Source organism: Labrus mixtus, chromosome 19 (assembly GCF_963584025.1).
Source record: "Labrus mixtus chromosome 19, fLabMix1.1, whole genome shotgun sequence".
Lineage (NCBI taxonomy): Eukaryota > Metazoa > Chordata > Actinopteri > Labriformes > Labridae > Labrus > Labrus mixtus.
This window is the reverse complement of record NC_083630.1, coordinates 16090188-16103392: the sequence shown is the minus strand read 5'-3', so window position 1 is coordinate 16103392 and position 13205 is coordinate 16090188. Positions and strand designations below refer to the sequence as shown.

At 38.2% G+C, this 13205-nt stretch overlaps 1 protein-coding gene across 1 annotated transcript; it reads right to left on the bottom strand.

Moving 5' to 3' along the window:
• Positions 1-784: 784 nt before the first annotated feature.
• On the bottom strand, positions 785-11165 carry LOC132994645 (coagulation factor XIII A chain-like). The gene is made up of 16 exons (XM_061065133.1): positions 11112-11165; positions 10913-11009; positions 10640-10816; positions 7875-8123; positions 6969-7087; positions 6592-6699; positions 5942-6116; positions 5014-5152; positions 3772-3875; positions 3594-3682; positions 3218-3371; positions 3003-3112; positions 1942-2107; positions 1644-1798; positions 1056-1192; positions 785-971 (listed from the first exon to the last, which is right to left on the bottom strand). The coding sequence occupies exons 1-16, from the start codon at positions 11163-11165 to the stop codon at positions 785-787; spliced, it is 2220 nt and encodes a 739-aa protein (XP_060921116.1).
• Between the last annotated feature and the right edge of the window lie 2040 nt (positions 11166-13205).

The following is a 13205-nucleotide window of genomic DNA, read 5'->3' as shown; positions in this document are numbered from 1 at the left end:
GTAAATAAATCAATTGAAAAAATTCAGATTAATGAAATTCAGCTTAATAGAGCAATATAAAATGATCTCATCAAGTTGACATGCTCTGACTTTTCATATAAAATGGTCAATATATTTTCATGTTTCTTGGGTATTTTTTTTTATACCTCTGAGCTGGCAGACTAGATTGACTTAACTTTTACAATTTTAATGTTTGTCACATAAACCTCCCTCACCTCTTAAGAGAAATGATTAAGAATCTGGATTTTCTACATTTGAGTCTAAATTTAAAGAAGACAGAGAATCATCTAGAAATTAATTTGCATAATTATTGGCTCCGCCCATTCAGATTAAAGCTGTTTTGATTGGTGAAAGCTCGTTGGAAATGGCGATGGGCGGGGTCACAGATCTGTGAACCAATCATCTCAGGCTTCAATTTCAACATCAATCACTCCGCCAGCCTAAAAAAAGCACAACAGAACATCAACCAGACATAACCTGAATGCTAACATTAAAATGTTTATTTTCTTTAAATTAGCAGAACAATGTCTAGATATAATGCAATGAGAAAAAGTAAGAAAGAATGTCTGCATACTGTATGTTTTGATTATTTGATTTTCGTTTAAAGAATGAATATTCAATAAATAAATTGAGTGAAAGTTGGGTTGAAAAACAAGGTGATTTTCTTTTTCATAATCAAAAACTGATTATTCAAATAAAAACATGGTTTGATTTCTATTTTCCCTTTTAGAAAGGAAAAAAGAAATAACTAGAAAACAGAAACACAAATTAGTTAGTGTATTTCTTAGACGGGGCAGGAGAACCAAAATATACACATAAAAAAGATGAGTAGAGTAATATGAACAGAGAAAGTCGGGGAGGTTACCTGGCCGAGGTTGCTGCAGACCATAAAAGCCACAAGTCGGCGTTGTCCTTCCAGTCGAGGGATGAACGACTCCTTCCAGGAGTACGAAGCTTGAGGCTCAATGACACTGAAACACAGTCAGGCATAAATAAACCACTTCTAAACAGTACTCAGCAAACATCAGTCAGCATGTCGTCAGAAGAGAGTGCACCTGTAGGAACGAGTCTTGTAGCTTATGAGTCCCGGTCCCTCTATGGCCACGACTACATCCCGCAGGGGGAAGCTGTAGGGGTTGGTGAAGGAGACGGTCACAAACATCTCCTGCTGCACCTGAGGCTGCCCACTCACCTGCAAAAACATTACAAAAGGTTGTATTTATAAAGTAGAACCATTCCAGTAGGTTTAAAGAAGCGTGGATTTTTTCCATTCATTTATTGTTGTGAGAAGTGGCAAAGCTGTAGGAGGATGTTTCAAAACTCCACATCCAACCCTTAAAGACCCAGATGAGAAATATCTGCATAAAATGACTGTAAGATATTAGTTTAGTCTGTTAACTGTCCTAACTAGGCTGTAAAAGTGAGCTTTGTGCTTTCCTTAAAGAGTAACTACAGAACTACTAACAGAAAACAAGATCAGCAAAGAGTTGAGACCACTATGTCCAAATGGGATGCCACAGTCGACTTAAACTAAAAGTTCTCAACAAAAACTTTGAGTAACTATCTAAAGACATCTTTTGATTCCAGATGTGCATGCATATGTGTGTGTGTGTGTGTGTCTGCATGCATGTCTTTGTTTTTACCTCCATGGTGAGTTCAGGGGTCTGCAGGTCGACCACCTTGATGGCGGTCAGCGATTGTTCATCAGCCTGTCCAGTCACAACAAAGTGCAGAGAGAGCTGATTGCCCAGGTGAGGCAGGTACTCCTCAGCGGTGACCTTCAGCATCACACGCTCCACTGCAACACACACACACACACACACACACACACACACACACACACACACACACACACACACACACACACACACACAGAAATCTTTATCGTAACAGAGTCTATTTGTAAAGCTACAAATGACTTTTTTCTTAGGTGTTTCTCACTCTGGTGGGCAGGCACGGTGACAGTGAAGTCATAATCTTTGAAGTGATTGGCTATGACTCCAGTGTAGAAGATGACCGATTCAGACAGGTGAGCCTGGACGGTTTTGGGGAGATCACCCTGGTTCTGGAAATCCACGGCCAGCATCACATCCTGACACATCTGGACCTGAAGAGAGGGACAAAGATGGAGACATATTTCAGCTTCAGAAAATAAATACTTGAAAATGTTAATAAACAAAAAAGCAAGTGTAAAATGGATGAGGGTTGAAGGACTAGTGGGATGGATGGATGGATTGATGGATGGAAGTAGAGATGGATGAATCATTGAAAAAGCAGATGGCTGTGTGGATGGAAAACAAGTGTAATACATGAGTAAATGAAAGGGATGACTTTTTGGATGGATTGCCTTTTGGAAAGCTGTTCAATTGAAATTTTTAAAACGATGAATAGATAACTTGATGGAGTAATTAATGTATACATAGATATAAGAAAAGATGGATGGATACACAGATTAATAAATATATGGAGGGATGAAAGGTTGGATGATGGATTAAACAGATCAATGGTAAGGTGGAGAGAGGAACGGATTATCAATAGACAAAAAAGATTGATGTATGGATGGGAATAAGGAATGGATAACACATGTTGGTTCGATTAATGGATGAATGTAAGGATGGATGGATAATTGAAACGAAGATGGATACAGAGACATATGGATGGATGGATGGATAAACAGATTTATAGATGTATGAATAGATAAAGGGTTGGCAGATGGACTCAAAAGATACATTCTAAGGTGGAAAGATGAATGGATGGATGGATGGACAGATGGATGCCTGATTGTTTGTTTGATTGATTCCTTGATTGATTGGTTGATTGATTGATTCCTTGATTGATTGGTTGATTGATTGATTGATTGATTGATTGGATGGATGAATACACAAGTCATGTCAAGACAGACTTAGAAAGACTGATGGAGGATTGATAGAATGATGAACATAGAAGGATGAATAGATAGATAGTGTAGTTTTTAAAGACAGGTGTGCAGACAGGTGTTTTACCGGCTCAGCACTGATGGAAACAGACATCTTAGACTCATCCAGCTCAGAGTGATCCCTCTCACAGCCGTATTCCTCTGCCCGCCTCATTGTCCTGTTATCCTCTGGACTGTCTGAATACAAAAAACAAAACAGTCCACACAGTGCTCTAATTTTTAGTCTCTTTTCACTTATTTACACATTGTTGTTTTTTCATTTTTTTAGAAGTATTGTGTTACCTTGAGGGTACTTGTAGTTGTGTGTGATGTCCAGACGTTGATTTCTGCCAACAGCTTTGGTGCAGATCAGCATTCCAATGTAAGTCTTGTCCACCTTGTACGCACTCAGAGTCCCATAACGATCCCGCTTATGGTAGACAACATCACTGTTCACCTGGTGACGGAGGTCATAAACATGGAGTAAATAATTTCACCTTTGTCGTATCATATCATTCAGTATCAAAATGTATTGCGGCTGCATACTTCCATCTTTTGTACTTCTACTGAAATAAGGCTTTAATAGGAATATATAAAATACACTGTATTTCTAAACGTTAGTATTGTTCTTTGAAAAGTTTTTGTACTTCTTGTTTTTTGAAAACAGTTAAAAACGAACCTCAGCGAAGACGAATCCGCAGTCAAATGGGTGACACAGCAGACCGTCCTTGATGGCATTGACAGAGGATGGACCGCAGCGATAATGTCCTGATATCAAACACAGGATCATAATATCTTTCTACATGTTTATTGATATTTTCATCTTTTATTTATCTGGCTGTATCCAAATGTCCTACCATCGCTGGTCTCCTGCGGCGTGGCGTCCACCACCTGCCAGCCGCTGCAGTGGGGCGGGAGGTCGTGACGGTTGATGAACACTTCGTTCCAGCAGTGGTAGTTCCTAGAGGGAACATATGTAATGTAAGTACACTTGGTTTTTAAGTGAGCAAAACACTGTAGAAGAAAAGCTGTAATGCTGGAACTTTGTACAAATCTGGGGCATTTTACTCTATTTTCTTTTTCTGATTCTTAACTCCTACTTTTCAAAAGTTTTTTTTTTAAGAATTATTGCGATATTAGTTTTTGTAAGATTGTTTTTCTTCACTTTGAGTTATTTAGCCATTGGCAAATATTTTACTTATGGATTGTTCTAAATAAAAGTGTTTTATTTTCATGAATAACAGGTAGAACTAGACTTTTGTATTTGGGATACTTAAAAAAAATCAATAACATAAGATCATCAAAATATACTAATTAGTTATAAAACAGGTAGAAAGGCAGGTTACTTTAGTTACTGCAACAACACCTTTAGGTTTCTTACAACCAAACTTAAATATGATGTTATGTGGGATTCAGATTTCACCACATATAAGACTTTAAAAATACATTTTTTATGAAAATTAAACAGAGCCCTTAAAGAGACATGGACTGGAAAAAAGAGTTTCTAGGGTACACTAGAAACTCACCCATGGTGCTCATCCTATGAGACAGAATGACAGAAACTCTCTGGTGCACACACACACACACACCACCTTACCATCTTAATGATCATTAGAAGTTTGTGCTCATAGGATGGCTTTGTAAGGAGGAGAAAGTTGCCTTGCACACCTGACACTCAATTTTTTAAAAATTGTTTTCTGCCCATGTCCCCATAGGGGCTCCGTAAAATTCAAACATCATAAAGCAAAATATTTTAGGGATAAAAACAATTGTTACAGTTAAGATAGTTATGAGTTTGGTGGATTAGATAAGCAATGCTAATTAGGATAATTTACTGGCTAGTTAATGATTTAAATGATTAAAATCACAGGAGGATGTATAATAAAATATAAATCTGAAAGTTATGGTTCTAAAAAAATTTGAATAATCTGCAGGATTAAGCAAGCAAAAGAAAGGAAGGTTTGTTTTTCTGCATACAAGTCAGATTGGTGGGAGATTATCTGAGACCCAAACTGTTTTAGTTTAAATCCAAATTTGGGGAAATCTGTAAAGGACTTTACATTAATTCTCTCTAACGGCTGAGAGGTTTACGGACGAACCAGATTGAGTCCGTGGTGTGGCGTCTGTCCGGTGAGCCGTCCATCTTGAAGATCAGGTCGGTCTTCAGGTTGCCCGTGTTGTCATGAGCTGAATTGAAGTTGGTGATGACTCTCGCCGGGATGCCGAGGCAACGAAGCACTGCATTGGAATAAAATCATTCATTTCACATTATTACTTTCAAATATCAAGAAATTATATCAACAAAAAAGTACCATTTGTGCAGGTATATCACTCTTAATAATACATTTTACTCTGCTCCTTATGAATCTCATGAATGTACAAAATCCCATTCACCTCATTTTAGATCAACTTAATTTAGTTCATTTTGTTTGTTTATTTTCGAATTGCACCTATGTATAATACAAAGATACATTCTTGTTCTACATCTGTACAGTTCAGTGTTGTACTCATTACTCTGCTGCACTTATTCAACAGTTGCAGTTGGACCTACAATATTGGTTTCAGATTAAAAACATTTAATTGTTGTTGTTTTGAATCTCTTCTTGTCTTCTTGCGATCATTTGTGTGACTTTGAAGTTGTTGTTTTCTCAATTGTCTTGTTATTTTTGCATCCTTTGTTGGTAATGTTTTGGACTCTTTGTGTTATTTTGTAGTTGTTTCCCTCATATGTTGTCATTCTAGCAAGTGGTCGCTATGTTTTCCTTGTTATAATTTTTGCAAATCCTTGGAGTTATTTTGTGGTTGTTTTTCTTTTTTGGTGGTTGTGTTTCTTGTGGTCATTTTTCAACACTTTGTGTTTATTTTGAATTTACTTTTTGTAGATTTTTCTTTGTTTTTGTAGATTAATGGACACAAAAAAGACCCAGTGCATGTAACTGACAAGCCCCTTTCATACTTGAAATGATCTGAAAGTCTTAAAATATACATTTTGAAGCTTTAACTCAGTGGGACAGTGTGTGTCCTTACAGGTGTTGAAGACCCCAGCGAACACCCAGCACTGGGCATAGGCAACAGGGACTCCAGTGTTGACGTACTGCAGCAGAATCTGGATGCTGCCGGTCCAAGATGTCGGGGGTTTTCCCATGGAGAAATCGTCGCCCCAGTTCCCGACCAGCACACCGTTATCATCCTGAGCGTTCACCTGAGGGAAGAGGAAGGTCAAATGTCAGTTACCCTTAGACAGTGATGTTCATACACATTACAACCCCAAAAAGTTGGGACTTTGTATAAAATGTTATAAATAAAAACAGAATGTGAAAACAACAAAATCACATGTTTAATTTAATAATAGCAAAAAGAAAACATATCAAATGTTAAAACTGAGAAATGTCATTGAGTTTGGCCAGTAACATGTTGCAAAAAGTTGGACAGGATCATGTTTACCCCTCTGTAGCATTTATGTGCACAGAGAAAGTCCTGTAAATTTGTTTCTGTTCTGTCCTGATGCTTAACTGCAAAGAATTAAAAAAAAATGTCTTAATAAAATTACTTAAGGCTTAAACCACTGGGACTTGTGACCAAACAGCTTGGTATGTATTCTCAAATTTATGTCCAATAATTGGAGACTGTTGAACTATAGTTGAGCAGGTTAAGTGCTTCTCAGTCTGTATTCTTACCATGGCCGATGCCATCCTGACCACTTGGATGACGTTGCCTCGGGTGGAGATCGGAATCCGAGAACAATCCAGGATGTAAATACAGGCGTCCAAAATGCCCTTCTCAAACTGAAGAGAGATGATGAATTAACTTACAGTTTATTCTCTCTGAGTTGTTATGATGTTCATTTATTTGAAGGCTGAAACTGATTTTATGCGTTACATTTAAGCTCACTGGCCTTTAAATTCTGCACCTTTTGTACATTTTGTGTTTTTGAAGGATTTCCTTTAACTGTTTTGCACCAAAACACCAAGTTAAATTCCTTGTATGTGCAAATGTACTTGGTAATAAAAAATGAAAATGATTCTGATTCTGATATTTGTATATTTGATTGTACCTGTCCATACGTCCAGTTGCGCTGTGACACAGCATTGTAAGCACCCTGGAAGATCATACCGTTGTCGTTCAGGATATACTCCTTCCGTTCTGCTTCATCTTTAAGAAACACAGCGTCCTCTGCAGGGAAAGAGAAATTCTGTCTTCTGTTGTTGTTTTTGTCCCTCAGAGGCTCAGATTGTTATTCTAAGTGTCTGACAGCATCACAGAAAGGATCCCAACAGAGATAGACCTTTGCGTGAAATAGGAACATGATTTTTTTAAAACAGAAACAGCTGTAACATCCCTGCCTTCAAAGACACCAGACTCCATTGAAAATACAGAGATTTTATCTTGTGGAACTCAGGAGTTCTCTTCTGCAACCTTGATCATTTACCTTTTAGTTGTTTATATGTGACTTGAGTGTTTTTAATAGTAATTTTTTTAACCTTTCAAATTTGGAACACACAATGACATAATCAAACAACCAATAGAGGCAGTGATAGATTGGCAACTCCCATGTTCTCTCAGGTTAAATGACTGTTTTGGTCAATGGAGTTGAGTTGATTGAGGAATGCAGATTTTGGTTGTAAAAATAATCTTCCCCTGAAACAAAAAGGTCTATCTCTGTCGAGATACTTTTTGTAATGTTGTCAGACGCTTAGAATAACAATCTGATTGTGTCAGGGACAAAAACAACTTTTAGTGAAAGCACTATGACCTGGATCTGTTTCCACACAGGAGTAATGTTGCAACCATTACAGCCTGTTTAGTGGGTGTTGCATGAAATTATATACTGGAGCATTCCAAACAATGTCACACCATTTCAGTCATTTTGTCCTTGTTAATATGAGAAATGGGACTGTTGCTAAAAGATAATTCTCTATCAGCCACCAGGGGGCAGTAGAGTGTCTGTGGGTGTTCGTACCTGGGCACCAGGCATTGCACAGCAGGTACAAGTCGGTCCTGGCATCCCTCTTGGTTCGCTGAATGCCGTTGCCTGCAATGACAGCCACATAGCAACGAAACTTCCCCACGATGGCTTTGGCCGTTGGCGTGATCCCCAATATCACCGACTCTCCCTGCTCCTCCAGGATCGTACCTGACCACGAGCTACCTTTACGGTCGCCAAAAGTCACCGCCAGCAGAGTTCCTTTACTGGGAGAAGGGTGAGAGCCTGAGGAGAAGGAGGAGCAGGAGGGTCAGTGATATTTGGGGTTGGAGGAAACGAGGCAAGGAGAGGAAGCAATGAGAGGAGAGAAAATAAGGAGAGGGAAGTCTGGGATGAGAAACAACCAAAGAAGAGGAGAGGAGGGAAAAGGTGAGGAAAGGAGACAAATAGGATGGGAAAGGAAATTAGTTAAAAGGGTAGTGGCTTAGAGAGACAAGAAGTTAGAACAGGGGATGGCAGGAGGTAAGGAGAGGTAGAGGAGGAAGAGAGAGATGGAGAGGAAATCAAGGGAGGAGAGGAAAGAGGAGTGTTGAGGGGGGGAGATAGAAGGAGAAGAGGATACACGTTAAGGAGTGTAGGAGGGGAGAACAACAGGAAAGAAAAGGAGACAAGGAGAGAATACAAGGAGAGGAAAACAAACAACAGACAAGAGCCAGAGAGAGGAAAGAAGGACATGACAGGAAACAAGGAGAGGAAAGAAGGATATGACAGGAAAAAAGGAAACAAGAGAAGGAAACAGTATTTCTGTCTTCTGTCCTTCTTGACTCAAAATAAATAACAATTCATTTATTTTAATGTGATTAAAAAGATCAGATTTTATTGAGCTGAGGCCAAACATGTCTGCAAACATCTGTCAGACGGAGCAGGTGTGTGTGTGTGTGTGTGTGTGTGTGTGTGTGTGTGTGTGTGTGTGTGTGTGTGATTAGCCATGACTGTGATGCTTCCTGATGAGCTGACAGTAGTTTAATTGTTCAGTAGATGACTGTTAATGAACATCTTTTCCTCGGTTAATTGGTTAACGATGGAGATCTAACTGTTGGTCTCAGGTGTGCCAAGCCTTGGCTACTGAGCGTGCTCAGAACACCCCCTCCCCCCATCCCTCTCTACATGTCATAAAACAGTTTGAAGCTGCTGGGTTTACTCGGAAAACACACTAAAGGGCATATAAAACCAGAAAAAGCTGAATATGGGACCTTTAAAGGAAAATGTTTAAATACAAATCTGCTGTTCAAAAGTCAAGAGGAATAATTAACAGCCGTCTTTAATCAATCTGTTCTCATTTAATTCATATTTCTAAGTGTCCTGTGCATGTTTAGGCACATCTATTTGCAAAAATTCAAAGTCCGCGGAAACGCGGCTTCTCCTACCTCCTCCTGTTAGCTGCAGCATTAGCCGCATGTAACGCTCGGTTCTAGCCCCCCTCGATAAAAATTTGTCAGTGCGACGTCATTGTCAGTGTGAGATCACTGATCTAAGCCCATTGGCTCGTTGTGGCAAGCCCTGCAGCTCATGTTGAAATTTCCGAGATGCGTGCTGAGCAACTGACCAATAACGACAGAGCGGATCGGCAGACCAATCAGAGCAGACTTGGCCCACGTGGGGTCTAACAGTGTGGGCTCAGCAGAGTGTAGCTGACGGACTCAGAGCGGAGAGGGAGCAATGGGGAGCAGTACATGAAAACAGACACTTTTTTCGGACTTTAGCTATTGTGAACGTACAAAAGTAGGAACATAGATTAAATATACGAACCCCAAAAAAGGCAGAATATGGGCTCTTTAAGAGAAGCTTGTTTAATCTGAAAACCCCTCACTATTACCCCAGACCTGCATCATTATCCCCATCCTGATCAGGATCCCCGTCACATCCTTCATCTGACTTTTATCATTTATCCTGATCCCAGCTGAGGGCTGTTTCAGACTCAATTACAGGAACTAAATGTCATCAAACTATAAAAGTGGTCTTTTTACAAGCTTGTTCATATTTTACACATTTTATAAATATATTTTGAACTAGAATGCTGTTTTACCTAAGTGATGAACAAGATTTGGTAAACATGGGGTTATAATAAATGAATGATTTTGTTCTTATAAAAACGGTATGTATAAAATATATAATCAATCAAAATCAATATTAAAGAATTACATAGGCCTATCTCATTTAAAGCAGCTTTGAGGATCTTTCAGTGTGTGGATTTTAGCGCCCCCTTGGGACAAAGTTTATAAAGTGTTATTTAGTGTTTTAGTGATCTCTGCAGACGGCTGATTCAGACTGGATTAATGTACCTTTCAAGTTGATAAAGCCAAAAAAAATTTAAATGTATTTTACAATTGACTATTATTTTATATTTACTCTTCATTTGATGAATCGTTACTGTGACACAGTAGATCAGAGACATTTTTAAAGTCACTGGTCCTTGTTAAGTATTTGAAAGCAGCTTTGAGGATCTTTCAGTTTGTGTAGATTTTGTTGCCTCCATCATGTGGAAAAAGTTTGTAATATAAAGTCCACTTTAAAGCTCTGATTATCCAGATGGGTTGATCTTTAAAAGTATTTGATCTGGTTCTTTTAACAATCAGGACCAAAGTGAGCTGTATAAGATAGAAAAATAGATTTCCAAATGCTGAACAACCCGACCACTCAGTGAATCTTTATCCTGATTCTCTAACATTCCCCACTTCACAATCTGTCTCAACCAGTTTTTATGAAATGTTGATCGATTTGAGTTCTGGATGGAGACTCACCGATGAGGAACTCGACCTGGAAGTCGTCTCCGCTGACGATAGGGCGGTTGAAGGTGATCCTAATGACGAACTGTTTACCGCGTCGGACCACCAGGTTCGTGATGTCGTAGGCGACGGTGTAATGGTTGGGTTTGTTGATCGACTGACACATGTCCACTTTGACCACCGACAGAGCATCTGAGGGAGGAGTAACGAGACAGGCCACCATATTAATATGTTATTGATCGTGATTCATTTCTGCACATTAAATAGAATAAAATAAACATATCTCACCTCCCGAAGGTGCGTTACTTCTGGGCGTGGCCTTCTCATCAAAAAACTCAAATTCCGGGAAATCCGCTTCATCATTTATAAGGTTGGAGGTGGGCACCTGAAAAGCATTCAAATATTCATATGGATCAATTAAAAAGAATATCACAGAGGCCTGATAATATCTAAAGAGTATAATGTTTTTCTGTCAGTGATCCTGTACCGGCTCAGAGTAGCGCCCCCTGTGGGTGTTTGATTCTTTGGCTGAAGACGTCATGGTCGAAGAATCAAAGATTTCACTGACGTCACTAAAAGAAAAAAAATATTTAAGGAAAAAAGACATCAAAAATAAAAAACACAAAATAAGTCAAAATATGCACATAAAGACAGATGAAGTATATACAAGTAACACATGCTAAGCTTGTGTGTGTGTGTGTGTGTGTGTGTGTGTGTGTGTGTCTCACCGCTCAGATGAAGAAAGAAGTGTGTGTGTGTCGAGTCTCTGATGATCAGATCAGAAGATGTTCAGATCAACTTCAACATCAGTTTATATACACATGCTGCTTCCTCTTCACACACACACACACACACACACACACACACACACACACACACACACACACACACACACACACACACACACTCTTAGTAAAGTCACAGTAAGGGATTTTCTTCTGCTGCCGTTTTTTTTCATAAATCTGTTTTTCTTTTTTACATTACACATAAATTTAGTCCAGTAGAATTCTACACAACAACAAAAAAATCATGTAGAGATAAACAAAAAAAAACCAACACAGACAAACATTTTATCTTATTAAATAATAATATTAAATATCTTATTTTATTGATTTAAGAAGTTTTATTGAATGAAGTATTCTTTATTTTTGTCATCTTAAGTTACTGGATACCTCAAAGCACTGTTACTGTTTTTTGTATCTGGAATATGTTCATCTCTCAGGCCCAATAAAGATCAGGATTATATATACATACATACATTATTGTACATGAAAAAACAACGTTGTTTTCTTTAGCTTACTTGTTTGGTTAGTTTCTGTTTTGTTTTTTTTGCTTAACTTTTGAAATAGCGTTTGTTGTCTGCCTGTTTCTGCAGCATTGTCTTAATCACCTGCAGTTAATCAGTTAACCAGCTGTTTAGGAGCTTTAACTTCATGACCAACATGTTTATAGAATCATGTCACACTTGTGTTTAAAGGTGTTTCATGTTCGAGACATTATTAGATCATGAGGTTTTATTTCTGTACTCATGTTCATTGTACTTCAAAAAATAACTTTTCTCTTTTTTCTCCAAATAATTTTCCTAAAAGACTGTTCAATCTTTTTTTGATATGTAAACACAGAAGTCACGTCATTTGATTTAATTTGTTCTGTGTCAGTATCTTCCTCTGACCTTGACCTCAGACAGTGAGGTCATAATGACACGCTGCTGCCGATTGGTCAGATTTCACCACAGTTACAATTCCTCATTTTGCTCTGACATCTGCGCTCTGCTCTGAGATCAGAAACATTCAAAAAGCAAAGTCAACAAGAAAATAAATAAATATTAAGAATAGAGCGCACAGATTGTTTTAACAGACTTTCTGAACCAGAAAACTTCCAAACCTTAAACGACCATTAAAGCTTTAAGCTGTTTTTTTTAGATAGGGGACCACAGGGGTCGCTGTAATTAAGAAGGTAACTGGAGTCTGAATGAGCAAACTATGGAAGCCCGAAGCAGACATGCATCCATACAATTATCATGGTCACACAGCCACTTTTTAAGCTTGTATATATGCGTCTCTGTCGACTTATGTACAGTTAAATTTTGTTGTTTGGTAATTACTTGTTGTTTGTTCATTACTTGTTGTTGTTTTCTTGAGATCTCATTTTTTTAAATTTTGTATTCCTGCCCATTGTAAAAGACCTCACAGCGAGCCACTGTTTGGTTTTCTAGATTGTCAGACGAACGAAGTTTATTCTGAAAAGACACTTTGTTATCTTGAGAAAAGGATAAAAATGAGCTGAGATCTGGAGAAAATAACCAGAAATCACACGTCATCACAAACAAACAGAGTAAATAAAATATACTATTCAGGCTTCCATAAAAAATAAAAAATAAAAATCACAGTGATATGTTTAAGAACTGCAATGTGCAAAGTCAGAGTGTTTCTGAACGAGAATATAAGCTAAAAAGTCATCATATAGAGAGCATACTTTAGGTATTTTGGCAGAGAATCTTCCTTTAGATTCAACTTCTCTTTGCAACAAACTTCCAAAGACACCTGTGCAAAGCAGAGCTTCATAAAAGCTTCATTTTTAC